Source organism: Pocillopora damicornis, chromosome 10 (genome assembly GCF_964200805.1).
Source record: "Pocillopora damicornis chromosome 10, jaPocDami1.2, whole genome shotgun sequence".
Lineage (NCBI taxonomy): Eukaryota > Metazoa > Cnidaria > Anthozoa > Scleractinia > Pocilloporidae > Pocillopora > Pocillopora damicornis.
Genome location: NC_142679.1, coordinates 12,891,296 through 12,904,871, shown reverse-complemented (window position 1 = coordinate 12,904,871; position 13,576 = coordinate 12,891,296). Strand labels below are relative to the sequence as shown.

At 38.5% G+C, this 13,576-nt stretch overlaps 1 protein-coding gene across 1 annotated transcript; it reads right to left on the bottom strand.

Moving 5' to 3' along the window:
- Positions 1–561: 561 nt before the first annotated feature.
- LOC149038991 (uncharacterized) lies at positions 562–4,736 on the bottom strand. The gene is made up of 4 exons (XM_089183604.1): positions 4,553–4,736; positions 2,460–2,793; positions 1,760–1,897; positions 562–1,361 (listed from the first exon to the last, which is right to left on the bottom strand). The coding sequence occupies exons 2-4, from the start codon at positions 2,770–2,772 to the stop codon at positions 889–891; spliced, it is 924 nt and encodes a 307-aa protein (XP_089039730.1). The 5' UTR covers positions 2,773–2,793; positions 4,553–4,736; the 3' UTR covers positions 562–888.
- Positions 4,737–13,576: the final 8,840 nt, after the last annotated feature.

Here is a 13,576-nt window from a genome sequence, read left to right as displayed (position 1 = left end):
TCTATTTCTTGTTCACAGAGCATTGAGACAACGAGATGATCAATTTTCATCACATTTTGCTTTGCTACCAAAGAAGAACGTAAAAATTCATACAGAGAGTCTAAATAAATTGCCAATTTTTTTCCAGCAGGGCGAGGTAATTGATCTTGCAACCTTATTGGTTCTTTGAAAAGCGAGATTTGTGAGGGTAACAGAAGCGCCGGATAGATATTTTTCAAGTGGATAGCTTTATTCAACCTTCCAACAACCAGAGCCATGCAGATAAGTTTAGTATCCGTTGATTTTTTCATGATGTTGATTCTTTGATTCATATTTGGTCGACTTGGCCGGAACAGGTTACGGAATTGTCCCGTTCTGCGTCGTCCCGTTCTGTCTGTAATCAAAACTATAACAAATTTGAGGAATTCCTCAACAGCCCGACTCGAGCACTGTTATGACAGTTTTTAGGAAGTTGTTGATCAATGGGTTTTGGGTTTTATTGATTCATGGAGTGAGAAGAATGTTTTTGGGAGGATATTTGTCTTGTTCTTTACTTTCTCTCAACTGTTTATGACTTTTTTGTTTTGTTTCGCTTTCTTCTTCTTTTCCTTTTATTTTTTAATTGAGCTTCAGTTCGAAACTCACTATAAATAAGCACTTATTTGAATTAATTTATCAGGCATAGAACAAAGACATAGCAGTCCTCAAATATTGAAACAAAAGATGAAAAAGTTTTAAAACTAATATCTTGATTTTCTCTCAATTTTCTCTCTTGTTTAATCTTAAGTTTTCCTTTCTTAAAATGTTACTGTTTACTGTGTTCGTGTTTATGACAAGCGTTGGTTCATAATCTAATTTCTCCTTTTACGTCATTTAAACTCAACAAAGCAAGGTCTTCAATGGGCAAACTCACGCATACAATGCATATACATCAACACAAGTTTTTCCACCGTTGTTGTTCTCTCGACCATCCATCCAATCGTGTCCGTACCAAATCTGCATCTCTTGGTTGTTAAAAACAAACAGTGGATTGACGAGAGTACGAAAAACGAGCTCACTTGAATTATGGTGATATCCAGGAAGACTATAAAAGTGGGCTTTTTCTTCTGGTCCTCCGAAATCCTTCAGGTCGTAAGCAGGCGGCAAGACAGGTTTCTTATCGGCATCCGTGATGATTGTCATCAAGTCTCCTTCTCCGTATCTTGGATTAGTGCAACCCCAGTAGGATGCACCAGTCGTAGGGTTGCAGTGCACCGATCCTGACCTGTGAATAAGCTTCATTGTCTTCACTCGTCCACTTTTTGTGATGTTGAAGGAACCATACTCGTTATCTTTGGCTCCAAAGCAGACAGGCCCCTTAACATTTATTTTTTGCCAGCCCTCTGAAATAATGTAATACACTAATGATTTAGGTAGTGATTCTTGATAGATATATTTTATGTTGTTAATGGTAACTAAAAGTCATTTGCAAGATATGTTCCAGTGATAAAAGGGGTAAGTGGATAATTGATTCAGTGGTTGTCCAACTCATTTACCGATCAAAACAATTTCGTGTAAGGGAGAGAATAATTCATGTCTTTATGATTGATCCCTTCTCCGGTTTTATCTTTTGGCGTTATCACTGAAAACAAAGCTATTTTCACTGTTACTCACTCTTTTTGCAGAACACTGCGGCGAGATTAATATTTAAAAAAAAAACATCTGTCGGAATGCAACTACGCATTAATTTAAGAAGGCAGTGGAGGGATGATTGAGACCACCAATGTAGTAAACAATTTACCTTTACAATAAGCCTTGATGACCTCGCCATTCTCTTCAGAGTAAATCCAGTACATCCCGTCAATCATCTCTTCGCCTTCGCTCGCTTTGATCTCACCGCAGGTATCCGCTGGAAGTTCTTTGATGGATCCGAGGGGAACTGCGTCAGTAAAAACGAATTACAAATAGGTAGTTTACACCATCATGCAATTCGATACCTCCTGATATGACTTGAACATCCGATTTTTTTAGGCATGGAAATAGCAAGGTAAAGAAGAAAGCTTCCCCCCTTTCCTGACCATGTAAAAGCAGGAAGAAATGAAAACTGTGCTACAGTAATTATATTTGATTGTGAAGTAGAAATAAGATGAAAGACACCAACAACGAAAGAGAGAAACTAACCACCTTCTTAGTTTCATTACGACACCATTGTCAAGGTTACTAAGGGAAAAGTTTTTTTGACTTCGTTCCTGAGTTTAAATACTTCTTACAACTTAACTTGACAATGGCGCAGAGTCAGTTATTCAAAAACCTTTTCTAACGATGAAGCAATCATTAAATTAACACCTTCCAAAGGTCAGCCATAGAAATATGTATCTTAATTTCTGTATATGCCTGAAATCTGAGTTTTCTGCAATTGTGATTGAAATATGACGGATTAAAATCCTTCCATACTGAGAAAAGGGTAGGCTAAAACCACTGCAGAACAGTAAAGGGGGTACCTCTATTTTGGGAGAGTTTTATATAAAATCTCCTCTGATCTGGCATAAAATCTTCCGGTGTTGCTTCCTTTGTACGATTGTTCAGTTCACAAATCTTTTGAGCAATCACGAAATTGTAGCTCTGACACGTGACTTCTTCCTCACACCGGAAATAACACATTTCACGCAAACCAACCCGATACGTCTTAAATGTATGACCTCTGAGATACATCCCACCAATAGAGTGTTCCCCTGTATGACATTGGCTACTGGCGTTGAGGATACCAATCCGGGACATCAGAAACATGATTATCAGCGACAACTTTGGAGTCATTGTGAGGTTCCACTCGCTGCCCTTAAAATGACAAAGCCAAGCTATCACTTTGTTCGAGATTACGACCGGTTACGAGGAGAGAATCTTTTCTTAAATTGAAAACTTCTTGAACACACAAGGTAAAGGGGTGGTTAGATGGAGCAATAGCCGTTTAGAAAACGCACTCACATGTGCGCGCCTGACACATCGTATTTGTTAAAGCTTTATAGTCATAGACATTACCTTTGCAATTTCCTAAACAGCTTATAAGGTGATATGTTAAGAAAAAGCCAGAATCATTTGTTCGCTTAAAACTGGTTTGCTTGCGCATTTCAAATACTGATGAAATTAATTTTGGAGATGTTTTCCGACAATAACCCTCAGAAAGGTGTCGCTGATTTTCTGGAGAGGGCGTACCTTTTTATTTCTTTTTTCCTACATCTTCGTAAGGTTTGGTATTTTAGTTGTAATATTTCCTTCTACAAAAGAGGCCTTAACTTTACAACCAAAGCAAAATGAAACAGGGGCTTAAAATATGTTTTCGCAGGTATCGGCCGCTTTCCAGCCAATTCCAGCGAAGTTACGTTAAGTAGGTCACCCTTTCATGAAATTTATTTTCTTAAGGAGAAAGAGACGAAAAGATTTTCTTTTAGTGGTTAGGTTTTAGAATCCCCCTCCCTTTTTCAATTTTTTCCGTTTAAGGCTGCCTTTAATTGATTCCCTATAAGCATTCTTTTTGGTTTAAAATTATTTAATTTGACATATAGCTGAGAACGAAAGCTAATTCCTGATAGGAAAGTTCTAGAGAAGTTAGTTTCCGTCATTCTAATGAAATACTACATTACAATGCACATATTTCGAATGTGATAGCTGACAGCGAATTTCAATTAACGTGAATGGGGACAGGAACTTGTCAAAACGCAGCGAACATTTAATGGCATCCAAAAACAGTTTTTTTCTTTTCATCTTAAAAGCGACAAATATTTTTGTACCCATCTTTTTTTGCAAAATATTTGCCTCAGTTCTCGCAGATCGAACAGCGAAGAGACTATCTTCGCCCTTAAGCTTCTGAGTGAAGATCATCCCACTATTATGATACCATCACCTGCTTCTCCTGTTCACCACAAGAAAACATTAACTGCCTTGGGGCTCGTTTAGCTCGGTCGGAGAGATGAGAAGAGTCTTTTAAATGTATAACTTATAAAACTATCCTGGCTCGTAATTTTGAGACACCTAGTCATGGACAAACTTTATATGGCTAATTTATCTTCTTTCCGTTAGGTCCAATGATGGTTTCCCTTTTTTCAACGGCCAGTACTTATTTTCTCCAACAATTCTTACATACGAACTGCATGGACTAAACCGGAATATCAATTTTTAGAATCCTGCAAGAGAGTCTCAGTGGGAGAGACCGAAAATTTGGTCTTTAGACGTAAAACTGACAAATTAAAACCGTTGGTCGCGAAAAAGGTAACTGTAAGATTTTTTCATTCAATCGCAACGGAGAAAAATGAAACGTTACCGTAAATAAGCCAGAAATTTAACCATTAGCAGTAAGAGTCATCACCTCATTAAAAGCTTTCTGTAATGAAAATCGCGTTCAGAGACAGGGGACTTTTAGCTTGCTCAAATCCACTTCTATGATTATTTTGAAAATTTCTTACGGCATCTTGAATCATCAGAGAATGAAGTATGTAGCTTTATCGGCTGTCATGGAAAAGCTTACTTAAAGAAATAAAACAGGGAACTTTTCAGACGATCTTCAAAATGAAAAGAATAATTTTACCTTACCTCAACGTACCTCAACTTCCTTACCTGAAGAATAACTTTTAAGTTATTAGGGGGTTGTTCTTAGAGTCGACAGGCGCTGTTACTTGTTACCACTGTTCGCCGAATGTCTAGCTAAAATGTAAAAGTCAGTTTTTTTCGCTAGTAGTCATGGACGTTTGTTAATGAAAAAATTTCACTCAAATAAAACTAGATCTAAATTTCTTCCTGTTTTCGTTGTCTTCATTTTTTATTAAAACCCTTAATAATATACTTGATAAAATTACGCGCGTCTGATTGGCTGATTTCATGTGACACGAATGCAAATTACAACAGCGCTAAAAACTTTCCACCTACACTGTTTAGATTAAATATGAGTTACACACACAGAAACTGCCAAACTTACATTTAGAATAAATATGGAAACCTCTTGGATGTGCAAGGCAAGAGACTAGCACTTTTTACCTCATTGAAAACAATTGCTTCCAGAAAACGAGACTTACCATCTTTCATGACATTTTAAATAGGATCGTTTAAACGTGCAAATTACCCACAAATGCGGGAACTAATGCATCATGGCTTCCACTAAGTTTAGAAACAGAAAAAATGCAAATCGACTGACTTGAAAAGGAAGTAACGATTAATTTGAATCGAGAGAATGTTTCAGCGAAACACAAAATTACTAGAATTTACAAGCCAAATTCTTACTACTGATGTAGTTAAGTTATTGTCATATTTACCAATAGAATCGAGTATGTCACCCTCGACCATCTGTCCTCACAAGTTAATTTAGCACCTCGAACTTCCTTGAAACGACAAGGAAAACTTTTAGCTTTGTGATGTTAATGTCGTGAATGAGTCGTTTGTATGGTGCCGGTAGTGGTTGACGCCTGTTGAGGGGAGTCTGTTCCAAGTTAGTAAACCAGCTTTCTAGGGTCATTCGTTGAAAGTAGTTGGTGCAAGGTTAGGCATTGCGCAGAGTCCCAGTCAATAGTGTGGTTCGTAAGTCGGTGATGTTCAGCGATGTGATTGTTGACATCGCCCTTCCTCGTCGCTCGTTTGTGTTCAGTCAGTCTAGTTGTGAGGTTTCTACAAAAGTCTTTATTGATAATGGAACTAGCACCCGATTTCACCGGCTTTACTCGAAATTATGCTTTCATATCCTGTAGAAGAAGCTCATAATAAATCATTAATTTGATAACTTAATCTTGATGTCCTCATCATAATATTGAAAAATTCTGGAATAGATTTCTCTGAGCAAGAAATGCACTTTTGTATTCGCATCTACATTGTACTGAATGGGAGCTTGAGAACCCAAACTTATCAGGGTAAATCCCAAGCAAAACTCAAAAGCAATTGCGTTTTTATAAAAACTGTTCCTATCAGGCAACAATTCAATGCTGTCCTTGTGTTCTCATTAGTTGATTATACAATTCTAAATACTTCAAGCATTTTCTAGTTATCAATTCATGATAAACTGCACTATTCCAATAGATTGGAAAGGGCCCGAAACTGACAATAAAATCACACGTTGAAATTAAAACCATTTTTAAGTTAGCCAAAATATGCATGTAATCTGGCAATTCCATTTACGTGGTGTTTTAATTCTAGGTTTAAAATTCAAATTGTAACCCAAGATGAAATATGTTTCGTCTGCTTAGAAATATCCCAACATTAATCTTTTACGGTACAATGTTTTGTCGTGTGATCATTTTTACTGAATCGGTAGTATCCTCGCAAAAGTTATAGAAACTTGAATGCAACCTCTCGATTTCAACTTGTGAAGCAACATTGTGACACTGGCATGAACAGATTTATATTTGCTCCTATTATGCAACAGTTCCACTCAGGTTTTTGGCTGATGTCTTTCATGTCCAATTGTGTGAACTACTTTTTATCTTGTTAGGGCAATTGTCGGCAAAAGTGTAAACATGTTCCTTGCCTACTGCTGTGCATATAGGCTTGATTACGAATCTCTGAGAAGGATGTATGGCCTGCGAACAGTTTTCCTCGAATGTTGTCAACTTGGACGGCCTCCAAATTGATTGAGTAGTCTTTATGGTCTTACTGTAAAGAAAACATCGATCATCTTTGACATACTGAAGCAAAAATATTGAAGGTCACTTCAGGACAATTCCAAACGTAGCTTTATGTAGTAAGGTTTTCACAACGTCACACTGAAGCCGTATAACCACAATTTCGGGTTATGCTTTTTTCATTTCCCGTTTCATTATATAGCAGAAATGATTAGTCATAAGAAAAATTCCTACAGGCAGCAAGCAGAAAAATAAAGTTTACCACTAAGTGGTAAACTTCCCTTTTTGTGGTAAACTTTCCCTTCTTCCCTTTGTTTACAATCTGGTTGCTATGGTGCCTGATCATAAGCCAAATTTATATCACGTCCCGTAGATCCGTGTCACCCACGCAAAGTTCAAAACACGCAAACGAGTGGGCGCAATGTAAGGAACTACGGATAAACATGACAAACTAACGCCTCATGTTGTATTACACAGGAAGTGTTTGTTCAGGTGCAACAATGTGTGGAAGTGAGCAAAGAAACTACTTGTTATTTTGCTCGCTTGAGAGGGATGCTACAAATTAGAACTGTGGCGGAATCGTTCTTCAGACCGATATTTACTTTGAACTAAATTAAACTAACTTACCTGTTCAGTGTGCGAGGCTTCTAACGGCTGAGTTACTCCAACTGCCTAACTAAAAGCAGAAGCAACTTGAATCTCGACATACCTAGGAAAATTAACACGTTTTTGATTGTGCCGAGAGTATTTTGTGGTCGATTTCTGGGAACCGAGGCAATTAAATAAACGTTGTCATGTAACCTACAGGGACCAACAACTGTGTCGTAAGTGCAACTGTACAGCAGTAACAGAACCAGAGAAACAAATAAACAAAGTAGTTCTGAAAAACAAATGCTTTTCATTTGACACTAATACGAGACTCCCTCGAAGATTTCAACCCTAAGGGTTCTTTAGTAACAAACTTCCTGCATACCGCAAGGATCAGCATTGTCGCAAAGTCGTATGTTTAAATAGATCAGAACAGGCTTTGGGGGTCGTTTTGTCAATGGAGGATAAAGTTTCGATATGACTACATTCCTTGGGTCAACAATCATTGGCTAGAGGGCTGTAGGCAACGAATTGTCTTCCAAACTTTGCAGGAGAAGTCCAAGTATTATGTATCAATTTAGTAATTACCTAGACCAACCTGAAGGTTGGCAAGCATGGACGAAGGCTGTAAAGATCATCTGAACACTTCCACAAGTTGATTATTTTTAAGTGCTAATCTTAGTATCAACAAATATGGGATTTCACTTCGTATAACCCTTTCAACTTCCAAGTCAGTAAGTTTCCCTTAGGAAGTCTCCTCGCTAAAACTAGCCGTTATGCAAAGAGTCATGTGAATAGGCTAACACTACAGCTAAACGGAATTCTGATGAATTTTTCCTACACATTCCCATGTGCATCACAAATAGTGTCAGACAAAGACGACCCGCTTCAAGCAAAAAGTATTAATTATTAATACAATGATCGAAAAAAGAGCCTCCTTCACGGCGAACTCTTTCGTGTGTCAGTAGAGCTGCATGGAGAAATATGTAAGGTCTTGGGTTTCGGGTCGAGTGAATCATGAAAGCTGTTGTCCGGATTGATGAGAAACGGGACACAACTTTAACAAATAAGGCACGTTCCTTCGAACTCCTCTTCATCTGGGCGTCAACTTTTCTGGCTGTTCAAGCCTTTTGGTTTGATTTGTTTGAGGGACGGAATTTACTCTGAGTTTACTTGCTGTAGCTTTAAGTCATTGAATCGATGAGTTGATTGATGCAATTTGAGGCGCTTCCATTTCATGCTAACAGACAGCTGCAATTTTACATTACAGACAGAAAAAGATAAAAAAAAGAATAGCGTGAGATATTATAATTTCAAATTTTTAATTTCGGTAACATTTCTTTCTGGTGGAATCGAGTCGTTTTGTCTTTGATTTTAAAGTCACGTGAGTACAACGTGAAAGGTGAAATGTCTTATTTGCTCTTGTGTGGCTACAGAGGAAGCTTTTGGGAGAAATATTCCTTGGTTTTTTTTCGATAATTGCAGTTGCAGAGGTGACTAACAAAAACTATGCCACGAACCAGGAAAGAAGTCAATTGCTTTCTTCTACAATTAGTTTTCCGCAGTTTGGGAGAGTTTGAATAAAGCAACCGGAACCACGTCAATTGTCCTTTGCAAGGAGACGTGCACCTAGGATTGCCTCAGCAATATAGAGGGCAGAAGATGTACGGAAACGTCAAACCTGATCATAACCACATGTCCATGGGAATTAGACGGAGATTTTCAGAAAGATTAACGCTTGAGGCCATCAATGGAAACTGTTTGTACTGCAAAAACTTAGGTTTCTGTCTCAGTGGCTTCCAATTAGAATTTCGAGGTGTGTACAATTTTTTTGCTTTATATTTGTTCTTGCTGGTGAACATCATGTTGAAAGAAACATTAGTAACTTGGACACATTTGTTGAAAAATACGTCAAGTGGGGGAACACCGCCTGTACATCAATATCAGCATCTATTGACATTTATCTCTGGGAATGCACTATGTAAAACCCCTACGCGATGCAAATAAATTGCATCGGGTCCTCTTGGCCCTCTTGCTGTGGGTCACTTTCTAAAAGCTCCTCTAAGGGTGAGTCGGTCTGGTTCCGCCTCGCCCAGTGCTGCACGGCTGTTAGGCCGATGGTAAACTGAGATTCTTTACGTTATCATTTACATCTCCATGATTGCTAAAATAGTCTTCCTGTGCTGTTCTGAATCTATATAAGTCGTATTTTTGCAGTCAACATTGCTAAACAAAACGAGCGTGCAGCACTGATCACATCGACGGTACGATCCAGTTTCAAGTTCCCACCTCAGAGATTACCATCGGATTATTCAACTGAACTCGTGCGAACACATTACGATCACTGTTAACGATCTCCATACCAATCGGCATCGAAGGCAGAGCAGGCGAGAAAAATTCAATAACCAAACAGGTTCCGACAATTTACGCCAAGTATAAAAGCCTGGAGACGAGCAAGTTTCAGAGGATTAATAGAAGAAGAGAACACCTTCGCGTCGACGAAGAGGAGAGAAGAATGGGTTTTAAAACTATCTTTATGGTGAGTTTTTCAATTGTTCAAACTACACTCATAGCTAAATTCATTTTAGTCACAAGAAATGTCGGTTTATGGCTCATTTGAAGGTAGATAATTTTGTTTAGGGAACGTGGTCGAGTGATTTTGGGTGTGCTTGAACAAGAGATAAACTCTCGGCTTGAAATATTTCCTTTCCTGGTATTCATATGTTCAACATCATATACAAGCAAGTGTTTTTTTTTCTTATGAGTAGTACCACTCCTTAATCTATTGCAATTTGAAAATAGACAAACGAAAAACGTCCTATTAAGAATTGAACGGTAGATCTAACCAAGTATATATGTTCTGACAATTTTCGTTGAATCACTGAATAAATTGTGGAATGAGTCCTACATTTTCTGAACGCACTGACATTAGTACTTAAATGAAGCTTGTCATTTTCGGTACAATTTTGCAGAAAAGGAATGTTGATAAAATTGCTTTCATACTTGTAGATCAAGATTTTCCTTCTTTACCTCAGTCCATCGCAGCCTATCAATTGGTACAAAGTTTCCTTCTCAACAAAGTATGTTCAAGTCCTGTTAGAGTCCCTGAGTTGCCAGAAAACCAGGCTTTAGCAGATCTAAAGAATGGCAGTGAATCTACAGGTGCGCTGTCCGATAAACTGTCTTCTTTACTTGAACTGCACGAAGAAGATAGGCAAAGGAGCAGTACAGAAAACCATCCTCTCCTCTCACGAGTTTCTCGCTCACTGAACCCCTGCGAGGAAAAGAGAGTCCGAAAGTGGAATCATTGTCTCGAAAGATATATCATTGAGGTTCATTGCAAGAAGCATAGTGTTGGTTGTTATTCACCGGGCAATATTCCACCGAAATGCAAGAAAAATTTCAAAATCGTTTTTGGTTCAAGTGGTTCTTGTACAATGGCTTCGAATTGCACGTGCGCGGCGTGACGCAATTTTTGAAACCATTGCACAGGGCCGTTTCTGAGCTCGCCCATCGTAACTATTGATTATGTGATATATGTAGTCGTTATAGACATAAGTTATGCTGATTTACCTTTTGAACGAATCAAATAAATTATATCTTAATCGTAAACAACAGCCATTGTAAATCGTGATCACCTCGACCGGCATAGTGTACTCCTGAAAAGGAATGGTGATGCTGACTGTTTCGAAAACTTGGGAGGAAGTGATAAACAGAGTCATGACTTCTTACTTCCGCTAAGGAAGTTAAAAACGTCTAACTTTGTCACCTACAGCAATCCATCTACCAGGACAACCCTCGCCCTGATGATCAGACTACGCAATAAACTTGATCTTTTCAGATGTACTTTCAAGTTTGTCGAGATTTCAAATAAACGATAACAAGCTTATTTCGAAGTGCAGCATTCGTGGAGAGTTAGCACCTTAAAAACATTAGATATAGTAATGGGGGTAAATAGTAACGTCACCCATTGTTTATCTTTCAATGATGGTTTAAGTTACAGTTATTTGTTTACGAGATGACCGCCAGAAATTTCCGGTCTACCGGCTACGGGTTTTGCATCTTGGAAAAACATTTGATCGATATTTCTTTGATTCTATTCTGATCCTCGCCATAATTAATCATCTTTGTTTCTCTCTAGTTCATTTAGAGTTGTTAGTTGTACCGCGTCACCCCAAATAAATACTACCATAAATTTAAAGAGGATCCTTTGAACGTTTAAGTTGATGGCCTGATATCTTTCAATATTATCAGAACAATGATTGATTCATTTTTAATTTCGCAATTTACTTTCTGTTTACCCCTCTTTTTTATCCTCTGGGTTCCCTCTGGCACTGGTGCATCATTTTTTTGTATTAACCGGTTTTCAACGGCTTTTGGTCTCTGCAATGTATTAAGGGAGGCGTAAAGACCAAAATTTAAGCCAAGGTCAGAAATAGCGAAGACCAACTGTTCATGTTCTCCATATCACAACTTGAAAGGTACACAGATTTTCGACGGCGTCTCAAAACTCCTCAAGTGTTCGTATGAGACCATGTAAACTCGAAAAAAAAATTCCTCCACGAATTAAATAGAGGTCGATGAATGAGCTGAATACAGATAACATATCGCCATCTTAGGCCTTGTTGATAAGCCAGCTTATTTTTAGTCGTCAGAACCGTAACGCCAACAAAAGTGCAAATTCTTTATTGTTGCCTAATTTTAAGCATATCTGCCTTCGTTAAGATTAACATCCGGCTTAATAGGTAGGTAGACTTCCTGTTGAATCGTTTCACCGAAAACCATTAGAATCTCCCGCAAAACCGCGAATATAGTACATTTGTATTACTTCATGATCACCATGGACGTTGTTTTTCAAACAGGCTTTGACTAAGGAAATCCAGTTTATCAGGAGTAAGACATCGCAGAACTCAGTGCCCTCACAGCGTACGAGGGTCATTTAAAGCGGAAAGGCTAGCTTTGGCAGAGAGCTTTAGTCAAGCCACAAGGGAGTTATATTTTTTCGGGATCTTTGAAGCCAACAGCAGATATTTTGGGGTGTATAAGATTCTATGGAAGCAGTGTGCTAATGTTGTACACCGCATGGGGAAAGAGATTGTTTGAATTCATTCTTTGCTTCAATCTCTCTCCTTTGAGGTATTGAGGACATAGACGGCTGATTTTAGAATAAAAGTTACAAGAAGAATTATAATCATCTCGTCACTAAACAAACTAAGAAAAACATTTTATACGATTAAAAATCAACATCGATGTTAATCTATAGAAGCAAAAGAGCATTTCTGCTTTCATCTGGAATCCCTGTACAAAACGTATCACTACGGTGAGTCAGCTTTTATCATCATGTTACATGTCTTACGGCACTGCTAAGAAATACACACAAATTTGATTACTTATGAAGTTTAAAAGGATGAGGGTGAGTTCTTTTGTAAACAAATATCATTTTTAAAAACTCTCACCGATAACCTTCATTATTGACATCTGCATCCCGTTTCCGTTTCCGTTTCCGCACCCATTATAGTACTTCCGTATCCGTATTCCCCCGGAGTGTGGTGAAGGGTAGGACCCGTCAATCAAATAGACGCTTGTATCCCCACAAGTGACATTGAATACCATCATACCGTCACAAATAGCAACTGACATGTTGAACTTGACGCACGAATGGGTATCGCGAATGACACGGTGGTGGAATCGATTCAAGCAGTTCTTCCCGCTTCCGTCACGATGATCGTTTGGGCTGATGTCACGACGTAACGCTTTACTTTCTTCAAAGCCGCCACCAACCTGGTCAAGGTCACGATAGACGAAGTCTTCTTTTTGTTGAACTGGGTCATCAAAACGGCGGAAATGGAGTAATCCTTACCGTTTGGATGAAAAGTAAGAAAAGAGCGAATGTGGTCGGTATCTAAACGGAAGAAAACAAAAATTTTGGGTTGCTCACGTAGGTTATTCTATTTTGGTACACCAGTTCTTTGATGAATGCTCTCAGAAGTAACGTAAACAGTATTAAACACTGTGATTGGATGTAATAGGTGTGTTGAGACAAGGTGTCGTTTTTGGATGCGGAACAGCGCGTACTACGGTGCTTTATTTTTTTTCCCGCGTTCCTTCTCTCGCACGTTTTTCGCTCCTTGCGCTTCCCTGGCGTTTACTGACGATTACTTTTGAAAAAGCTGCATATTGAGCAAGTTATACTTGAAGCCAGTTTCATGCTGTATGGCCAATTTCATGAACGCGAATTCCTTTTAGTGATTTATTGGCGGGAGTGATGTTTTGAAAGTTGTGGTAATTGCTTACGTCGTCGGCGGGTACAATGGGAAATATCACAACTGATCATAAACCACGAGATGAACACGTGTTTTTGCGATTTTTTGTTATTCTTTTTATGAGACAAATAAGCTGACAAACACTTAATCTTTGTCCATCGCAGGTGTTCG

Coding starts and splice junctions, on each gene's coding strand:
- LOC149038991 (XM_089183604.1), bottom strand. CDS start 2,772: ATGACTCCAAAGTTGTCGCTGATAATCATGTTTCTGATGTCCCGGATT. Junction 1,898..2,459: donor AAAACTCTCCCAAAATAGAG/GTACCCCCTTTA, acceptor TTACTGACGCAG/TTCCCCTCGGATCCATCAAA. Junction 1,362..1,759: donor CATCAAGGCTTATTGTAAAG/GTAAATTGTTTA, acceptor ACATTATTTCAG/AGGGCTGGCAAAAAATAAAT.